Genomic DNA, 22,134 nt, shown 5'->3' on the forward strand with positions numbered 1-22,134 from the left:
ACTTTTAACATCGTGAATTTGATCCACTCACCTCCAGCTTAAAACTGTTTTAAATTTAAGAAGAGAGTGCCCAATAGCCTGTCCAATTCTACCGTGGAAGCAAGAGTGGAGGAAGTGAAGCGGGGGGAAGCTGGCAAAATGAGCCATGTTGGAACAACACATGTACCTAGGACACATATGGAAAGTTTTATGGAAGTACTTGTCTGGCTGTGCTAGATACTGGAAATTAATTGGTGAATAAAATGAAGTCTGGTCTTAGAGATAGACATGGAGAAAGTACAAGAAGGGAGAAAGAGCCATGGAACATGTGAGAGGGGATGATTGTACGCTACCTAATGGGGAGTCTGGGAAGGCCTCTATGAGGAAACGTCATTTGAGACTTGAAGGATGATTAGGAGAAGGGGGTTGGCTTAGTTGTAGGGGCAGAAGGAACAGCATGTGCAAAGCTCTGGTAAGCACGGAAAGCACATGTGGCTTATGGAATTGAGAATATGCTAGTGTGGCTGGATATGAGGCTGACAGAGTAGACAGGGCAGAGGGTGCATTCTTTTCAACTTTGTTTCTCTAGCTCCGTGCCTGGTGCACAATAGTCCTTAAATGTTTATATGATTAAAATACACGTGTCTGGACTGGGGTAGGGAGGTGAGGCTGGGATATGACTCATGGACTATGAAGATCAAAGGAAGAAACAAAGGTCCTAGGAGGTACCACACTCAGAAGTCTCCAGAGACCAGCCATACTCCTTCCCTAATAATGCCAGCTGCTATTCGTCTTCAGCTTATTGTTTCCATGTGAGACCATGGACTCACTTTTTCCTCAGATATTTCCAATTTTTCAGGAGGAGCTGGAAGTTGAAATTTATGTGAACTCTTACAATTTTTAAATGTTGACAACTAATTCAGAAAATTTTTGAAACATTTCTTTGGGTGAAACAATGCGTGGGGGGGCTGCCAGTTTGAGAATTCTTACCTAAGACCTCTAGAGATTGAGTAAGGAGATTCAGTGTGAGTGGGAAGTGGTGGAGGAGAGAAGTTAGTGGTCAGGAAGGAGGATTTTAGAATGCACAGATTTTGAACAAGGTGGCACAGCTTCATTTCATTCCTAAGCTCTAGTTTCATTTGTTCAGCTACCTGCTGGGCATATTCAGAGGAATATCCTATGGTATTTCCTCAGAGACACTTCTAAAAATGATTTCCTCATTTCTTCCATATCTGCTCCTCTTCAAGTGTCACCTATTTCTCATGGCAGTACTTTTCCTAGCTACACTGGCTCAAAACAGAGCTATTTAAGATTTTTCCTACTCTCATATTCTGTATCCAATATATTTTGTTGGGTCCTTGTTATTTTTTTTCTGTAATAACTTTCATTCATTCTGTTCTCTTCTTGCAATTTTTTGCCTTCTTCCTTAGTTTGATTTTATACCCCCAATACTTCCACATTGCCTCCACCTTCACCCATGTGAGTCCATTCTTCATATTGGTATAAGAGTCGTTTTTCTAAATAGGGGATTTATTATGAATGCCAGTACTTAATTGAACTCTTATGCCAGCCCTGAAAGCAGAACACTTTGCATTAATTATCTCACTGAGTTCATACATTAACTGTGTGAGCAGGGGACCGTTAATCACTTTTTTTTTTTTTGAGGGTCATGTCCTGTCACCTAGGCTAGAGTGCAGTGGCTCAATCATGGCTCATTGCAGCCTTGACCTCCTGGCTCAGTTGATCCACCTCAGCTGGTACTACAGGTGCACGGCACCATACCTGGCTAAGTTTTAAAATTTTTATAGAGGTGGGGTCTTACTGTGTTTCCTAGGCTGGTCTTCAACTTCTGGACTCTAGCAGTCCCCCCATCTCGGCCTCCTAAGGTGTTACAATTACAGGTATTAGCCACTGCACCTGGCCTAATCACTTTTTATATATAGAGAAAATGAGTCTGAGAATTTTCCGGGGTCAGGGGGGCTAAGAAATACTGGAACTGGGATTTAAACCCCAAAACTGTTGGATTGTAAAGTCTTCACATCACTCCCTGACTTTAGTCTTCACAGCTCCCTAGGGTGTTTTAGGCAAAGGAAACAGGCTGAGTGATAAGTGGCACAGGGACCTCTCCATGCAGGATGAGCATTGGCAGGATATATAGTAGGTACTTTTGCTGTATAGTAGAGCCACCTAAAGAGCTTTAAAAATTTGTGTGATGCCAAATCTGGCCGCCCCGAACCACCTGAGACAAAACCTTTAGGAATGGGGCCTATGGTCAGTATTCTTAAAACGTTCCCTAGATGATTCTGCTTTAAAACCAGGCTTGAGAACTATTAGTCTGGGACATGGCATGTATGGAGCAGGGAAGGAGAATACAATAGTAGGAAATAATCCTGGAAACAGGTTATGTTGACATTTTTTTGCTGTTCTTTGTTGAATGTTTCAGAAGTCATATGTTGTGTTCTGACAACTGTTGAGGATGTAAAACAACAAAAAACCAAAACTGGGTTCAAGTACAATGTACAGACCAAACTGAGAAGGAAAGCAAAGTGTGTCCAGTAGTATGCTGTGATACTACTTTGGTGTCTAGCCCAGGCACTTGCCGGGCATCCTTAAGCCCTGGGGTAGCGGGAAGGCTCTAGGTTCACAGATTTGGATCTAGGTGCTACTTTGTTATATCTTATAATATATAGTCATACCTAAGTATTTATAACCTAAAGTACATGTTTTCTTTTGACTGCCTTTTCCTTTATTACACGAAAGGCCTTATATTTTGCCCCCAAAATATGTGCATAGATTGGTTATAGATTGGTGTGTAGAGTTTCCTTATAGTATGGTACTATGGATATCAAAACATTTCTTATAAAAAGAGTATTAAATCTGTTGGGGTTGATAACCATTGATTTCAAATAAAAAGGTCAGTTGAAACTAGTATTAATAACAGAATATGATTCTCCATGAAATAGTTCAGTGGGATGTCTGTTAAAAATTATCCTGTGGAGCCTGGCCAAGATGGTGAAACCCTGTCTCTACTAAAAATTCAAAAATTAGACAGGTGTGGTGGTACACACCTATAGTCCTAACAACTCAGGAGGCTGAGGCAGGAGGATCGCTTGAACCCACAAGGCAGAAGTTGCAGTGAGCTGAGCTCGCACCACTGCGCTCCAGCCTAGGTGACAGACTGAGACCCTGTCTCCAAAAAAAAAAAAAAAAAAAAAAAAAATCCTGTGCTGGGTGTGGTGGCTCACATCTATAATCCCAGCACTTTAGGAAGCCCCCAACATGGGTGGATCCCTTGAGCTCAGAAGTTCGAGACCAGCCTGGGCAAAATGGTGAAACCCTGTCCCTACAAAAAATACAAAAATTAGTCAGTCATGGTGGTGTCCACCTGTAGTCTCAGCTACTGGGGAGTTTGAGGTGGGAGGATTGCTTGAGCCCCGGAGGTTGAGACTGCATTGAGCCAAGTCACACCACTGAACTCTAGTCTGGGCAACAGGGCACCTGTCTCTATTAAAAGAAAAAAAAAAAAAAATTCCCTGTGGGCTAGGGAAATTTAACTTGATTTAATCTATGTGGATAGTCTAGCCATTTTTAGTTTGGAACATATTAAGTTGATATGGAAGCTGTCCTTCCTAAGCACTTTAATTACATTCTTATTAATCACCACAACTCCATTGAGGTAGTTGATACTATCCTTATATCTTAGAGAGTAAAATGTGGTTTGAAATTGTTTAAGGGATTTGCTCAGGATTACATAGTTACCAAAACACAGGCTGGTACTCTGAATTTCAAAGCCCAGGTTTTTTTTTTTGTTTTTTGTTTTTTTGGAGACTGAGTTTCGCTGTTGTTGCCCAGGCTGGAGTGCAGTGGCGCAATCTTGGCTCACCGCAACCTCCACCTCCAGAAGCCCAGGTTTTTAAATTAAACCACATGCCAATATGGGCTTTGAGAAGACAGCTTTCTGTGTCATGGTATGGAAATGAGATACACTTAGTTTCTGCTTTGTTAAGGGATTCAGTATTTAAGAATATTTTGGGCTGCTCTCCCTCTCTCATTTTCTACCTTTTTAAGGACTGGATGGTCTTTCCTTGATTATCAGATTTAATTTTTCAAGGTTAGTAAAACTATCTGGATCTAAGTGTTACTTTCTTTCAGTTTTACACCAGTTAATGATTTTGTCAAACACCCCAGGTGGTGATTACTTATGTGTTTATTGGTTTGTTGTGATATTATTGTGAAAGCATGAGTATGTAAAACATCCTAGAATCTTGGTAGAAAAATTTTACTCAAGAAAAGAAACAAAGACACTTTTAGGAAATGCTAACTGCTAGTTTTCTCAGGGTTTCCAGCATTCCCAAAGAATAGTGAGCATTTCATGTAGTTTTTTGTGTTTGTCTTCTGAAGTAAAGGAGACTTGACATAATATATTGTTTTATGAATAAGTTACTTTTTAATCAAACATACTCTAGATCATAAAAGTAGCTATTTAAGAAATATGTAAAACTTTTTGGGTGTAATCTTTTGTGCACTCTAGAGGAAAATCTTGTTCTGCTCTGTTAAATGCTTAGGTATTAGAAATGTTTTAAAACTCTTTGAGTACTTCTCTGGCACTGCAAGAATGGTGGATATGATTACCATGTTTTTATACCTGGCTAATTTTCTATTTTTTTCTGAATTCAGTATATTTAAAGTTGGAGTTCGTTGCTAAAGATGACAGACCCAGATGTCCTCACTGAAGTTCCAGCAGCATTGAAGCGGTTAGCCAAGTATGTGATCCGGGGATTTTATGGCATTGAGCATGCCTTGGCCTTGGATATCTTGATCAGGAACCCCTGTGTGAAAGAGGAGGATATGCTGGAGCTGCTCAAGTTTGATCGGAAGCAACTTCGATCAGTTTTGAATAATTTAAAGGGAGACAAGTTTATCAAATGCAGAATGAGGGTAGAGACTGCTGCAGACGGAAAAACCACTCGCCATAACTACTACTTCATCAATTATCGTACTCTTGTTAACGTGGTAAAATATAAATTGGACCACATGAGAAGGAGGATTGAGACTGATGAGAGAGATTCGACCAACCGGGCTTCCTTCAAATGTCCTGTCTGTTGTAGTACTTTCACAGACCTAGAAGCTAATCAGCTCTTTGATCCTATGACAGGTGAGGTTTATCCAGTTTGTGAATCTTTAAAATAAAGTGTGTACTACCCTTTTTCTTAAATTGACTCATCTAATTTTTAAACCATCATATATATTATTATAAAAGTGAATGGATCAGTGTAAGTCACAGCATGCAGTCAGTCTTACTGTCCTGTTTGGCTATCGCACTACTTTGAGAAGCCTTTGCATAAGCCTTTCTCCTTCACAAGGGAGTTTCTCACTTATGGCCCTCCTACCTCTGCCCACCCCGCCTTATTTGCAACTGCAGTCTACTCTGAAGGGTTGATTTGTCTACCACTTTGAGGCACAATTAACACAATTTAGAAATGTTTCTGAAAATATAATATGTATTTTCTGCATGTTTCTGAAAATACATTTTCTGAAAGTACAATATATCTAGCATAAACATGAGAAACTTTAAATTTCTCAGTTATATAGTTATTTTATCTTGTTATCTGTTTACACAATAAAAAGAGACTAGTTTTGTTAAATACTCAATGGATCAATTTTGTCTTATTTTCTACAGGTAAAAATCTATAGAAGGACTCAGTGCTATCAGATTAAGTCATTTTGTTATGATTGAATTCAGGAGTATAGGCTGCTTTTTAGTTCATACATCTGTCTTTTTAAAAACTTCATCTGAAAGTTTAAACTTTGACCCATGTAATATTTTGTCGTACAAAAGTACAGATTTCTGTGTATGTTTTATTTTCTGATTTTTATGTTATATATGGTGCATTTTAAATAATTTTAAAATTATTTTTTTAAGTGGGAAATAACCCCAATATAAATTCAGGTTATGACAAAAAGAGCCAGAAACAATCTGTGACCTTTTTTTTCTTATTTACTGTGAGGCAATGATTTTGGATGCATTTAAAGAATTCACAATTAAACATTTAATTTGTCTGAGCCTAGCTTTTTACCTTGAAAGGGCTCCACAAGGAGAGATCTTGATTATAAGAAAGTCTTAACCATCCTCGGTATGAGAATTGCTTGAGTGTTCTATAGAGAAAGGTTGTAGAATATATCTGGAGCTCTTCAAAATAGGCTAGAAAAGTCTCATGATTCTTGCCATTCACTCTAACAGATTTCTTACAGGAGGTCTGGGTTTGGTTTTGTAATGCTCTACGGATGTTGGTTTTAACACTCTTGTTAAAGAGATGTTTAAGATGTTGGCTTCATCACTCTTGACCACAGTGAAAGGTGTTATCCAGTCCCTTGGAGCAATCTAAAATAACATGCTTCTACTACATTTATTTGTCATTTGAGTCCTATTTAATATAATGAAACTTTCCAAAAGGAGATGATTTCTACTACTTACATATCAGTATTTAGGAGATTGATCATGATACTCTTGAATTTCACCTAGATTCTGAATGAAACTAGTTGAACTCAATAGATGGCCTGTGAAAGAGATGGCCTAACATTCTGGTACAGTCAAGGTGACTTGAATCAAGGAGTTAGGGTAGAGGGCATGAAAGTATTTTATGAAATAAAGCTAAAACTGAAACAATTGAGTTGTGACCAGTGTGAACAAAGACTATTTTTAATGTGAGGGCTATGGTCAGCATGAAGATGAAAAGAAGGGGTACCTGAGAGCAAGAATAAGTCACTTAATCTTGATGTCACTCAGGGGAGGGTGCCCTTATCAGCCAACACTAATGCTTGACTTAATTGGCAGTTATGTCCTACAGTGAAGCCTGAGGTATTATGATTAAAAATTTATAATCATTAGGGACCCTCATTCTGAGAACATACTTGCCTTTTTATTGTAATGTGGCTTTTCATTTAGATGCTCCTTTAAGGGGAAAATGTGCTGATTAGGCAATATTAGGCCCCACTTGCTTGCCAGTTCTGATGTTGTGAGTTTTGTTTTTGTTTTGTTTTGTTTTTAAACTGTTAATACCCAACAGCCTCCTTTGGTCTATACATTCCTTTTAGAAATCTTTGTATTTTTCTCTATTATTCTTTCTTGTTTTGCTCAGTATTCATCTCTCTCTTCTCTACTCCCACCCCATTATGAGGAAGATGGGCAATAAAAATTTGGTGTGTGTAGTAAGGTAGGAGGGAACTTTTTCTGCTGTGATAATTATACTTTGTCTAAATTGGTAGATTGCAGTTTTCTTTCTAAGCCCAGTCCTGTGCAAATCCAGTTTCCTGGTTGCTAGAGGAGATTGATAATATTTCTGATCAAGTGATGGAAGTATTTAATGGACTTCTACCTGCATTTCTTTTCAGTAGTTCTCAGATTGACTTGTGGTGTGCATGAGCAATTAGGGGATACTCAGGAATTGGATTTGCAGCCTTCTAGGCTTTACTGTTTTCCCTGACAGAAAATGCTTAACTCAAGTGTATGGGCAATTCTCTGCCACAGGACAAAGGGTAGTAACTCCTAGATGAGCTCCTGAGGACCGCCTGCAAATTCTGGACTGAGGAAACAGACCAGCAAGGATTGTTTACCATTGTTAATTCACACATAAGCCATCGATCTTCCTACTTCAGTTTACCACTTTTCCCTATTCCATCTCTACTTTTCCTAAAGATTGTAGATTTTCTCCATACTTTCCATTTAGATTTGCTTTTGGTATTTCTGGGTTGAACTCTCTTCAGATGTATAGATATATTATTTACTAAAATGGAATAACCTATTCTTTGCACACTAGTCCCTCAGAAGCTTAATCATTAAGGTAAAACCAGCTGTTTTAAGTTTCTAAAATATGGGAGGATTATGTAATCAAAACAAAAACATGACATGAAATCTCTCAATGAATCAGCAAAATAACATCTTGTGTTTCATAAATGCGTGTTTTAGATTTAGCAAGCTTCCTGACCGTTTAAATAGACTTAAGTATTTCTATTTTAGCAGTCTCAGCCCTGGGTGATTGAGTTAATGGCACTTCTAAGTTAAGTTCAACAGCATGCTTCTCCTGAGGGGGAGAGGGGGATCTTATCTCTTTTTAGATGTTAAGGTTAGATGATTTGGAAATAGCTTTATATTTTCCATTTTTAGTTTAAAAATTATGCAACCATAATGCCAGAGACAAATTTGAAGAGAAAAAATTCACTCACAAAGCCACCAACCTTTTACATATTACCTACAATTACAATCATAGCTTAGAATAGTTTATGATCTCTTGGTTTCTTAATGTACCAAACTCTCCTGTTTCTATCTAGTGTTCAAAATATGTTTTAATAGATGTAATTTTTTCCCATTTTCCTTTCCCCTCCTTTTGGGCACTTCGGTGGTATCTATTTTTTGCTGGTATAGATAAGATGCTTTGAATACTTTTGTATATATAGCATGTTATTCGTGTTCACATTTTTCCTTATGAATTCATGGCAGTGGGAATATTGGGCAAAAAAATACAATTTTAGAGCTTCTCTAAAAACATATATGGCGTTGTAGTTTTACTGTGGGTGAGTGGAGTAGAATTGTTAGATGTTTGAATTGGAAATAATTTGGGAGCCCCTTTTACTGCATTCACCTAGAGACCTAGGAGTCACATTTTAAATTTTGACATGAGATAATTTAAATTTTTTTAAAAAGGAATCTTATAAATGTATATTTAATAAAATCTTAGAAATAGAAATTGAGAGATTATCTAGTTCAACTCATCAAATAATGTGTATATGGGTGCAGTGTACATGCCTGTGTTGTACTCTTGGATTTGGAAGATCTTATAATGTAATAACGAATAAATTTAGGGGTATATACATTGCTAGACTGTTTTAGATTTACTATTAAGGGAGAATATGACACTTCTCACGGAGATTCACCTTGTTTTGTTTGGCTCCGTGGAAAGACTTAGCAACAGATTTTAGGATTAGCATAAAAAAGTCTTTGATAATTAAGTAAGTCTCTAATAAATAACTCTTAAAAACAGCCAACAATTGAATAGTTCTCTTCTAGTGATGAGCTCTGAGTCACTTGGAATAGTCAAGTAAACTTGGTATCTACTTAAGATATTCATATGTAAGTTTGGAGTTAAATTATATGAGTCCCTTCTTGGCCTGTGACTACAGATAAAGCTTTTTGATTTGGACAGATCCGTTTCCTGATGTCCTCATTCATTGGGATTCCTTTTCTGTTCCCTTACCCTAACATTTAAAAATTATTAGGATTCTGTATTTGTGAGTCTCAATTAAAGAGTCTGCCTTCATAGGGCAGGCTACTTTTTCCTGTCTTCATCTCTTTCTACTTAGGATAGGAGATGCCTTTAAAATTTTTTTTAATTAAAAGAAATTTTTTTGTGGCTAAGTAAGTGTTTATGTTTATGGGGTACATGAGATGTTTTGATATAGGCATGCAATGTATAATAATCACGTCATGGAGAATGGCGTATCCATCCCCTCAAACATTTATCTTTTGTGTTACAAACAATCCAATTATACTCTTAGTTATTTTTAAATGTATAATTATTGACTATAGTTACCTGGTTGTGCTATCAAATAGTAGGTCTTACTCATTCTTTCTAACTATTTTTTTGTACTAGTTAGCCATCCCCCATCCCTACTACCCTTTCCAGCTTCTGGTAACCATCCTTTCACTCTCTATGTCCCTGAATTCAGTTGTTTTGATTTTTAGATCCCACAGATAAGTGAGAATGTACAATGTTGATCCTTCTGTGCCTGGCTTATTTCACTTAACATGATTATTTCCAGTTCCGTCCATGTTGCAAATGACTGAATCTCATTCTTTTTTGTGGCTGAATAGTACTCCATTGTGTATGTGTACCACAGTTTCTTTATCTAGTCATCTGTTGATGAACACTTAGGTTGCTTCCAAATCTTCGCTATTGTGAACAGTGCTGCCACAAACATGGGAGTGCAGATATCTCTTTGATATACTGATTTCCTTTCTTTTGGGTATATAATTAGCAGTGAGATTATTGGATCATATGGTAGCTTTATTTTTAGTTTTTTGAGGAACCTCCAAACTGTTCTCCATAGTGGTTATACTAATTTACATTTCCACCAGCAGTGTACAACAGTTCCCTTTCCTCCACATGCTTGCCAGCATTTGTTATTGCCAGGACAGGAGGTATCTTATAAGCAGTGTTTTCAATTCCTGAAGTGCTAAAAACACAAACAAGAAGAAATCTTTCCAAGGTTGTTTTGCTCAGTTGTTGAGTTCTCAGTCTTTGGAATCTTACCCAGCATGGGTTAATTAGACAATTATGCCGCAAAGCTCAAAAGTATGGATTGGGGAGTGCGGGGAGCAAGAGAGGGGGGTGTTTATTAGATTAAGTTAAAATACATATAAAAACAAGTTCTGGAAAGATAGGAACAAGTATTGTTCCTCTTCTACCCTTCCCCCCCAAAACCTTTAGGTCTGATTTTTAAAAATTCTGCTGCTTTTGATTTTGAGGATTTGAGAACTTTTTTAAAAAAACAACGTTTTGGCTGGCCTCAGTGGCTCATGCCTGTAAACCCAGCACCTTGGGAAGCCAAGGTGGGCGGATCGTTTGAGGTCAGGAGTTCGAGACCATTCTGGCCGACATAGCAAAACCCTGTCTCTACTAAAAATACAAAAATTAGCTGGACGTGGTGGAGCGCACCTATAATCCCAGCTACTTGGGAGGCTGAGGCAGGAGAATCCGTTGAACCCAGGAGCCAGAGGTTGCGGTGAGCTGAGATTGCACCACTGCACTCCAGCCTGGGCGACAGAGTGAAACTTTGTCTCAAAAAACAAAACAAAACAAAAAATCTTTTATCTTTTTTGTATTTCAATGCCAATGACATAAGAGCTAATTTATTTGCTTATTTGTGAAGAGTTGCTGTCTGGTTTTGATGCTTTGGGTTTTGATACAATATTCTATTCGTTATTGTCTTTCAGATAGTTGAGATGAGTTTGATTTGGGCCTAATTTAGAGAATTTATTGCAAGCTTTAATATTCATCCATGTACCATCCTTCAGTTTGTTGTTTTCTACCCTTCTCCTCCCACATTGTACCTTTTTTCCCCTTTATCATAAATTCCAGAATTGAGGAATGATGCATGATTAGAACAAATTCAGGTAAATTCCTATTTAAGGAAGGAGAAGCCAATTTTATTGATTAAATTGAATTTTGGAGGGTGAGGTTGTGTTGTGTAAATCATTGATACATTTGATTCTGAATTTCAAAAACATTAAATCTGATTTTTCTTTTGCATGCAGATGAATGAGTATTTTGCAGTGTTATGTGTTCTGTGGTGAATTTTTAAAAGATAATTTTTCAAATTTCTTTTTATTATAGGTAAAATAATTAAATGTAATGTAAAACTATGTTCCTGTCATGTGTGCTACTGTTTGCTAATAGCAACTCCTTTTTCTATACATTTTCCCTTGCCCAGTTAAACTGAAGAAATTTGCTTTATGAATATAAAGTTTAGGAATTAGACTAAAAGGTGACTTTTTGAGACTTCAAAATTACGTTTTAATAGATATTCCCCTGAACATTGTAAGTTATAAAAATTGCAACAAAGGACTTGATAATGCTTTCAGAAAAGCCCAGGAATGACTGTATAGCTTCTGCATATTGATTAAGAGGGAATTGAATGTTTTTGGAGAGTTCAATATGGCATTCATTTTCTTTCTTTTAAAAGTACATAAGTAATATATGGCCGGGAGTGGTAGCTCAACGTGTGTAATCCCAGCACTTTGGGAGGCTGAGGTGGGCGCATCACATGAGGTCAGGAGTTTAAGACCAGCCTGGCCTACAGGGTGAAACCCCGTCTCTACTAAATATACAAAAAGCTAGGCGTGGTGGCGCACACCTGTAGTTCCAGCTACTTGGGAGGCTGAGGCACGAGGATCGCTTGAACCTCGGAGGCAGAGGTTGCAGTGAGCCGAGATCATGCCACTGCCAGCCTGGGCAACAGAGCGAAACTCTGTGTAGTAAAATAAAATAAGTAATATATGAATGAAAACTTGGTAAAGACACAAATAGTAGAGAGCTATGTAAACTAAAATGGCAAACTAGTTTTTCCTCTCTGTGACTTTTCCACTTACCCACCAATTATCTCTGTCATAACAGAGAAACTATGAAGTTTTTGCTTATCCTTCCAGTCCTGTTACCTTGTATCCCTAACACCATCCTTCAGAAGCCCTTTAGAAATCTAACAATGCACAGTGATTCTTTATTTTCTTTTTTAAAAATTTTATTTTTTTATTATACTTTAAGTTCTGGGGTACATGTGCACAACATGCAGGTTTGTTACGTAGGTATACATGTGTCATGTTGGTTTGCTGCACCCAACAACCTGTCATTTACATTAGGTATTTCTCCTGCTAATCCCTCCCTGAGCTTCCCACTCCCTGACAGGCCCTGGTGTGTGATGTTGCCCGCCTTGTGTCCATGTGTTCTTATTCAACTCCCACCTGTGAGTGAGAACATGCGGTGTTTGATTTTCTGTCCTTGTGATAGGTTACTGAGAATGATGGCGTCTGGCTTCATCCATGTCCCTGCAAAGGACATGAACTCGTCCTTCTTAATGGCTGCATAGTATTCCATAGTATATATGTGCCACATTTTCTTAATCCAGTCTATCATTGATGGTCATTTGGGTTGGTTCCAAGTGTTTGCTATTGTGAATAGTGCCACAATAAACATATGTGTGCATGTGTCTTTACAGTAGCATGATTTATAATCCTTTGGGTATACCCCCAGTAGTGGGATCGCTGTGTCAAATGGTATTTCTAGTTCTAGATCCTTGAGGAATCACCGCACTGTCTTGCACAATGGTTGAACTAATTTACACTCCCACCAGTAGTGTAAAAGCATTCCTATTTCTCCACATCCTCTCCAGCATCTGTTGTTTCCTGACTTTTTAATGATTGTCACTCTAACTGGTGTGAGATGGTATCTCATTGTGGTTTTCATTTGCATTTCTCTGGTGACCGGTGATGATGAGCAGTTTTTCATACGTCATCTATGCTGTATATGCATATGTTGGTTGCATAAATGTCTTCTTTTGAGAAGTGTCTGTTCATATCCTTTACCCACTTTTTGATGGGGTCGTTTGTTTTTTTTCTTGTAAATTTGTTTGAGATTCTGGTTATTTGCCCTGTGTCAGATGGGTAGATTGCAAAGATTTTCTCCCATTCTGTAGGTTGCCTGTTCACTCTGATGATAGTTTCTTTTGCTCTGTAGAAGCTCTTTAGTATAATTAGATCCCATTTGTCTATTTTGGCTTTTGTTGCCATTGCTTTTGGTGTTTTAGTCATGAAGTCTTTGCCCATGCCTATGTCCTGAATGGTATTGCCTAGGTTTTCTTCTAGGGTTTTTGTGGTGTCAGGTCTTACATTTAAGTCTTTAATCAATCTTTAGTTAATTTTTGTATAAGGTGTAAGGAAGGGATCCAATTTCAGCTTTCTACATAGGACTAGCCAGTTTTCCCAGCACCATTTATTAAGTAGGGAAACCTTTCCCCTTTTCTTTGTTTTTGTCAGGTTTGTCAAAGATCAGATGGCTGTAGATGTGTGGTGTTATTTCTGAGGCCTCTGTTCTATTCCATTGGTCTATATATTTGTTTTGGTACCAGTACCATGCTGTTTGGTTACTGTAGCCTTGTAGTATAGTTTGAAGTCAGGTAGTGTGATGCCTCCAGCTTTGTTCTTTTTGCTTAGGATTGTCTTGGCTATGTGGGCTCTTTTTTGCTTCCATATTAAATTTAAAGTAGTTTTTTCCAATTCTGTGAAGAAAGTCAGTGATAGCTTGATGGGGATAGCATTGAAATTATAAATTACCTTGGCCAGTATGGCCATTTTCATGATATTGATTCTTCCTATGCTTAAGCATGGAATGTTCTTCCATTTGTGTCCTCCTTTATTTCGTTGAGCAGTGGTTTGTAGTTCTGCTTGAAGAGGTCCTTCACATCCTTTGTAAGTTGGATTCCTATGTATTTTATTCTCTTTGTAGCAGTTGTGAATGGGAATTCACTCATGATTTGGTGCTCTGTTTGTTTATTATTGGTGTGTAGGAATGCTTGTGATTTCTGCACATTGATTTTGTGTCCTGAGACTTTGCTGAAGTTGCTTATCAGCTTAAGGAGATTTTGGGCTGAACCCATGGAGTTTTTAAAATATATAATCATGTCATCTACAAACAGAGACAGTTTGACTTCCTGTTTTCCTAACCGAATACCCTTTATTTCTTTCTCTTGCCTGATTGCCCTAGCCAGAACCTCCACCACTATGTTGAATAGGCGTGGTGAGAGAGGGCATCCTTGTCTTGTGCTGGTTTTCAAAGGGAATGCTTCCGGTTTTTGACCATTCAGTATGATATTGGCTGTGGGTTTGTCATAAATAGCTCTTATTATTTTGAGATACATTCCATCAATACCTAGTTTATTGAGAGTTTTTAGCATGAAGGCTGTTGAATTTTGTCGAATGCCTTTTCTGCATCCATTGATATAATCATGTGGTTTTTGTCATTGGTTCTGTTTGTGTGATGGATTACATTTATTTATTTGCATATGTTGAACGAGCCCTGCATCCCAGGGATGAAGCTGACTTGATCATGGTGGATAAGTTTTTTGATGTGCTGTTGGATTCAGTTTGTCAGTATTGTATTGAGGATTTTTGCATTGATGTTCATCAGGGATATTGGCTTGAAATTTTCTTTTTTTGTTATGTCTCTACCAGACTTTGGTATCAGGATGATGCTGGCCTTATAAAATGAGTTAGGGAGGATTCCCTCTTTTTCTATTGATTGAAATAGTTTCAAAAGGAATGGTACCCGCTCCTCTTTGTACCACTGGTAGAATTCAGCTGTGAATCCGTCTGGTCCTGGACTTTTTTTTTTTGGTTGGTAGGCTATTAATTATTGCCTCAATTTCAGAGCCTGTTGTTGGTCTATTCAGAGATTCAACTTCTTCCTGGTTTAGTCTTGGGAGGGTGTATGTGTCCAGGAATTTATCCATTCCTTCTAGATTTTCTAGTTGATTTGTGTAGAGCTGTTTATAGTATTCTGTGATGGTAATTTGTATTTCTGTGGCATTGGTGGTAATATCTCCTTTATCATTTGTTATTGCGTCTATTTGATTCTTCTCTCTTTTTTTCTTTATTAGTCTGACTAGCAGTCTATCTATTTTGTTGATCTTTTCAAAGAACCAGCTCCTGGATTCGTTAGGGTGTTTTGTGTCTCTGTCTCCTTCAGTTCTGCTCTGATCTCAGTTATTTCTTGCCTTCTGCTAACTTTTGAATTTGTTTGTTCTTGCTTCTCTAGTTCTTTTAATTGTGATGTTAGGGCGTCAATTTTAGATCTTTCCTGCTTTCTCTTGTGGGCATTTAGTGCTGTAAATTTCCCTCTAAACACTGCTTTAAATGTGTCCCAGAGATTCTGCTATGTTGTGTCTTTGTTGTCATTGGTTTCAAAGAACATCTTTATTTCTGCCTTCATTTCGTTATTTACCCAGTAGTCATTCAGGAGCAGGTTGTTCAGTTGCCATGTAGTTGTGCAGTTTTGAGTGACTTTCTTATTCCTGAGTTTTAATTTGATTGCACTGTGGTCTGAGAGACAGTTAGTTTGTTGCGATTTCTGTTGCTGCAGAGTGTTTTACTACCAATTATGTGGTCAATTTTAGAATAAGTGCGATTTGGTGCTGAAAAGGATGTATATTCTGTTGATTTTAGGTGGAGAGATCTGTAAATGTTTATTAGGTCCACTTGGTCTAGAGCTGAGTTCAAGTCCTGGGTATCCTTGTTAATCTTCTGTCTCGTTGAGCTGTCTAATATTGACAGTGGGGTGTTAAAAGTCTCTCATTATTATTGTGTGGGAGTCTAAGTCTCTTTGTAGGTCTCTAAGGACTTGCTTTATGAATCTAGGTGCTCCTTTACTGGGTGCATATACATTTAGGATAGTTAGCTCTTCTTGTTGAATTGATCTCTTTACCTTTATGTAGTGGCCTTCTTTGTCTCTTTTGATGCAAAGTGATTCTTAAATACTTTGTTAAAACAGCTTATGGTTAGTAATGCTTGATCAACTTCTCATAATATTGTATGGTTTTATTTAGAAAACTTATTATGTTGAGTCCTTTTGCATAATCATTGTGTTCAGTGTTCATGTCATTTCCAGAAGTTTTTTGGGTTTTCTTTTCAGCAGTGGCTGTAAGACAGTAAAACAAGAGGATATTAAGATTCCAGAGCCCTGGCTTTTAGTCTTAGTCATGTTAGTAACTGTTACCTTGGGCAAATCCTGTAACCATTCTTGGCCTTCTTTTAGCATGTGTAAAATGGTAAGTTCATCCTATTCTATATCATATATGGCTTCTCTCAACTCTAATTTTATACTTACTCTTTGATTTGGAACATATTTGACATTCTAAAAGTATGGAGAAGCTTGGGGGTTTTATCACTGGTTTTAGAGGATTATGTTGGTCACTTTGGGTTAATTTAGAAGCCTTGGTTGGAATTGGAACCCCCCAGTTATAGTATTCATATAGAAAATATGCTCTGTTTAATTATGTCATCTTCAGAAATGCACAGGCATAATGGAGAATAATTATTTAAGCTGGCTTATTTTTCCAAGCTCCCCAATTCACTACCTTCCATATATATATATATTCTATTGGCTATTGTCTTTCAGATAGTTGAGATGAGTTTGATTCTGCATGCTGAGATGAATTTGATTTGGGCCTAGTTTAGATAATTTATTGCAAGCTTTAATATTCATCCATGTACTATCCTTCAGTTTGTTGTTTTCTGCCCTTCCTCCCCCATATTGTGCCTTTTTTCCCCTTCATAATGAGTTCCAGAATGGAGGAATGATGCATGATTAGACCAAATCCAGATAAATTCCCATTTAAGGAAGGACAGACTAAATTGAATTTTGGGGGGTGGTTTTATGTATTTCATAAAATATTCAGTGGGAGGGGAAAACAGTATCTAAATATGCTTCCTAAGCTATGTGGTGGTTGGATGTTTACAGTGCAGTAAAATTAATCATATATGTTAGTGTTATGTCTTGAAATTTTATAGTTTCCTCCTTATCTCACTAAAATCCTGGGAGTTCTGTTCCTAGCTACTTAGTTTTAACATGGAACTCTGAAGTGTCTTTTGTTTTTTTCTTTTTCTGGGAAGCTTTTTGAGTGAAGGGGAGTAAAAAACTTGGATTCAAAGTTTTTTCATAAGATTGTCCAGAAAAATTATGCATGCCATTATCTCTTGCTTAGATTTTGCAAAGCTCTCTTAGGTAGTTTCCTTGCTTTCACTCTTGCTTCCTGTGTAGACTGTTTGTCATAGCAACTAGTGCTCCTTCTAGCATATCAGGGCATGCCACTCTTCTGTTAAAAATCTTACAGAGGCTGCTTCTTTCCCTCAGAAAAGTCAAAGTCCTCAACAGAATTTATAAAGTCTTCTAGTTGCTTCTTCCCCAATTTCACCTTTTGGAGACTATTTCTATCACTCTTCCCATGTTCACAGCAGCCACCTTATTTGTGCTTTGTGTGCACCAGGCATGCCTTTACTTTATTGCCTTTTTGCATGCTATTTTCCCTTGTCCAAACATTTGCATGACTTGCTCCCATCAAGTCTCTGCTCATACATTACTATATCAGAGAGGCCTGCCCTGAGTTTCCTGTATAATAGAGCAACACCCCTTTCCCTTCACCTTCTTTCTTCCCTGCTTTTTTTCCCCCATATTACTTATATACTACTGATGTGATTTTTTTTGTGTCTTAACTACCCCCAACTAGAATGTGAGGGCCATGAAAGTAGCTCAGAAGATGATTGGCTGAACTTAGGAAGGCTGAATGTCAGAAGCCCTGAGGATATCAAACCCACTGTTCTGGGGTGAGGGCTCTGCAGCAGCAGACATTTGATCCTCCCTGTTTCCTTGGCCAGCCTTGAGGACATGGGCTGCAATATGAGTCCCACTTGAGCACTGAAGCACCTTGTGCCATATCAAAGCATTTGAGCTTATTTTGATTTTTTAAAAATTTGTGGGAAAAATGGCTGAATATTTCAGTTGCAACTAATGCCTTTGCAAATATTTGTCAGTGAATTGTGGGCATTAGCTGATGGCTTATTCATTGTATATACTGGACTGAAGAGAGAAAAATATAATGCTAAGTAATGACTAATTGAGGGTTTGACTAATAATGTCTTCTGCCCATAGTATAATGGGTCTATGTCCTTTTTGTCAGTTATGCATTTCCAGAGCACATACATGTCAAACTTAAGAGAATAAACAAGTTTTTGGTGGGGTTTTCTTTTTTTTGCTTTTTTTTTTTTTGTATTTATTTATTCTCTTAGCTGAATACCCATATAATTACAGTGAGTAACATGTATGTTAAAATGAGTAATATGTTGGAAGCAGTTAAGTTGAAGGCCTTGGCTGGTATAATATATACCACTTAAATTTTCTTCTGTGTTTAGCAAAGAAAAAATGTCAAGTTTCAAATTTTGCTGAGCATTACTGGTTTTTTTTTTATTGTTGTTACCAATCCCTTCCCCCCACCCTCCCCACTGCCAATTCATTTTTGCTTTTACTTTTATTATTTTGGAGAAAGTTAAAATTAAAATGGTGTAGAACTCTTTCCCTTCCCCCCCCTTCTGCCACTGTCCCCCTCATCCCCACAATTAGGTATCCATTTCTTTTCTCATTTGGAGTGATAACTTAGCTTCTGTAGAAGAATCCTGAGTCATAAAATTGGGACATTCCTATACTACTGAGTAGATAACCCTAAAATATAGCTTTGAAATACTATTTATAAAAGGTATTTTTTCTTCCCACTTTCAATGCCTGTTGGTTATCTGCAGTTGGATTTATTTTTATTTGTTTGGCAAACCTGATAGGTTAAGACTCAGCCGAGTAAATGCGAGGTATGTGACAGGCACTTATGTTTGTTAAATAAATTATTTGTTATAAATCTTTTCTCCTATTCAATATTTTTAAAAAATAAAGCTAATGTATATACATGGGAAAAGTTTGCTGAATTGTAGCTGGCAGGGCTGATAGGAGGTTGGAAAAGGAATGTATGATTCAGGATTAGTGAATTTAGTATTTTGAGACAGATTTGTATTTGAATCCAAGTTTAGTGATTTTTGTTTTCAAGCTATGACTTGGTAAACTTAACGCCTCTTAAGCGTTCATTTCCTTTTATGTCAGATTTGGATAGAATTATTGCATAGATTTGCTTCTGATGAATATATAGGAATATTTGTAAATAGCTTTCTTAGTTCTTTTTGTGGTTTCTGAGTATAGTTGATCAAACAAATATGTTGTCATAGAACTCCTTTTTTCTTCCTAACCCCATCATTTGTCAAGCTTTGCCTAAAGAATCTTTGTAGCCTTCATTTTCTCTCTGTTGCCACATTCTTAGATCTAGCTTGCATGTTCCCCCTTGCATGCCTTGGATTCACCGTTTCTGGTTTTTGCCTTCTTGATCTTATATGTGAAAAGGGGAAAATTGTGCAGAGCTCTGAGTTTCAATTCCAGTTTCTTCTCTCATTCTTGAGTAGTATAGTCTATGCACACTACTTAGTGTAGAATGGTCTAGTTACAAGAAGAGTTGGGATGTTTATCATATTGCTTAATAGCAGCTCTCTACCAGGTGTAGGCATCAGAATTCCTTGTGTAACTTTAAAAATTCTCATTCCTGGGCCCCACGCTGGACCTCTGGGATCAGCATTTCTGGCATGGAGCCTCAGTATAAATTCCACAGGGGATTTTTATGCAGACACTCAGTTAAGAACTGCCTTATTGGGAGGCCATCTCAAGCCACTCAAGCAGATCAATATATGTAAATATTAGTTTTCATGACCTCACGGTCTTTCCTAACACCCTTCTATGGCTTTCCTATTACTAAAGAATAAAGTAAAAATGAAGCGTATCATTCAAGATCCACTTATGGTCACCCCAGTTTATCTTGTTAATTCTGTTTTTTATCATTCTTTTTGGTATTTTCCTATCAGACTGAAATTGCAGTCTAGCATCATTTTTCAACCACCCTACTTCTCTTATGATGATCTAGAATGTCCTATTCCCTTACCCCTTCATCTTCTTCATCTTTTATTTTCTAAACTCATCTCAAAAAGGTTTACCTTCTCGATAAGCTTTTCCTAGTGCCCTCAGCTAGAAGTCACATTCCTTCTTTGAACTCCAAAACATTTATGTACTTTATTTTTTGCACTGATCCCTGATTGTTTTATCTCCAGACATCTTTCTTCCCTGCTAAAGCTTCTTGATGACTGGTTCTGTCTGTGTATGCCACCACCACTCTCTCAGTTACTTGGGTGCTTCCTTGGTACATAGTATGTGCTGGGTTTCCGTGTCCTCCTGCCCCTTGCCACTTGCCCCTTCTGATTTCAGGAAAACTGATTTGCATTTTTATAATGCGTAGTGAAATGTATACAAAATGCTGCTGGTGTATTAAACCAGTCTTAAGTCATTTTCCATAAAATGTCAAATTTCTTACTTTTCTTGGATTTTTTAGGGTCCGAGAAGAAAAATAAGAAATTCTACATTTGGCTTTGACAGGCTTCTCATTTACAACTAATGTTTTTGTGATAAACATAGGGCTCAGAGATGTCGGGCTAGTTTTTCCTTTTGTAATATTTGCTAGACGTGGTAATTATTGGTAGACTATTCTCCATGGATCTCTCACATGTTATGCATGTCTTACGAGCAGAGATACAGACTGCATTTTTCCTGGACTATCATTTTCAAGGATGTTTATGTAGCGAGCTGCCTTGGAAGACAGAGATAGTATTTCTCTTCAGAGCAAAGAGCAGGTTTGCTTATGGTCCAGTATAAAAAGTGTCTCCTTCCAGAGCATGTTTACATAGAGTTTAGTGCAGTAAGGATAATGCCACCCTTCAGTGCAAAGAATGGGCATGCTTATGCCCATTTAAAATATTTGAGTTCCTATTAAGCTCAGGTTTTCTTTCCTGTAACACAACCCATTGCATGTGTAATTGTTACCTGGCCTTTCTATCACACTCCATGGAAATTGGGGCATGGGGAACTGGCTTAAATATTGACACTGGCTACTGCTATTGCCTTGAGTAGTAAAGTTCTTTGTCTCTGACCTGGGGTCTTGTGTCTTCTACCAGCACCCATGAAACTGGCAGAATAACTTGTTAGCTTACAAGTAGGGTAAAATCTCAGACCCTTCATAGTTCTTAACAATAGTTTTAAAGCTGCTCTCTTCATACCTGCAAAATCAGCCCTTCTGTAAGTAACTCTTGTTAAATTTGGCTGAGATTAGAATTCAGGTGCCTTATGACTATATACTTTGTTTATTTTTTCCTCTATTCTTTTTCATGAAAATAAATTACTCTAGTTAAAGGACTGTCATTCTGAGATTGTCCTTCTGTGAAATAATGGTATTAGTAGTGTTCTCTATCTTTCTCTCTTTTCCCCAAATAAAAGCACTGCTGTTTTACGAGGATTGAGCTACACCGACAAGCATGTTGATTTGTTTACTTAAAGCTGAAGTTTGGAGTACATATTGTCTTGAAATGAGAAATGGGGTTTTTGGGAGGACATTTTTTTAAAATTCAGGTATAACATGACTTTTTAATGATAAATTAGATAAATAGTAAAACATGTTGGATAATGATAATGCTAAGGGAAAAGAAAATGAAAGAGGATAAGATTGTTTGAGTGGACAAGACAGTATTGAAATTTTAGATAATGCTGGCTTTGGAAGGCCTTACTCCATGGCTTCTGAGTAAAGAACTGAAGTAAATTTGGAGATGAGCCATGTGATTTTCTGGAGGGAAGGCATCTGGGTAGAGGGCACAGCAGTGCAAAGGTTCTGCAGCAGAGTGTGCCTGATGGGAAGCATTGAGGAGGCCAGTTTGTGATGCTTTTAAAACAGATAATGAGAGGGTTGGAGTATTGACCTTTGTCTTAGCTGTGTTTCTTGACTTTACTCCAGAGCATTTGCTTTTATGTTTATATATTAACCCCCTTTCCATTTGAGAAATGGGATTCCTTTCTTTAAAAACATATTTGAAAACTACAGAACTAGGTAACTTGTCTTCCAAACTATTCTTAGTTCTCATTGACAGTC

At 37.5% G+C, this 22,134-nt stretch overlaps 1 protein-coding gene across 1 annotated transcript in view; it reads left to right on the forward strand.

Moving 5' to 3' along the window:
• Window positions 1-22,134, forward strand: part of GTF2E1 (general transcription factor IIE subunit 1) — a 37,219-nt gene that overhangs the window by 597 nt on the left and 14,488 nt on the right. Inside the window, exon 2 of the mRNA XM_003893985.4 lies at window positions 4,657-5,134. Coding sequence (XP_003894034.1) covers window positions 4,687-5,134 — 448 coding nt within the window. The 5' untranslated portion in view covers window positions 4,657-4,686. The remainder of the gene's footprint in view (window positions 1-4,656; window positions 5,135-22,134) is intronic.

This window comes from Papio anubis, chromosome 2 (genome assembly GCF_008728515.1).
Source record: "Papio anubis isolate 15944 chromosome 2, Panubis1.0, whole genome shotgun sequence".
NCBI lineage: Eukaryota > Metazoa > Chordata > Mammalia > Primates > Cercopithecidae > Papio > Papio anubis.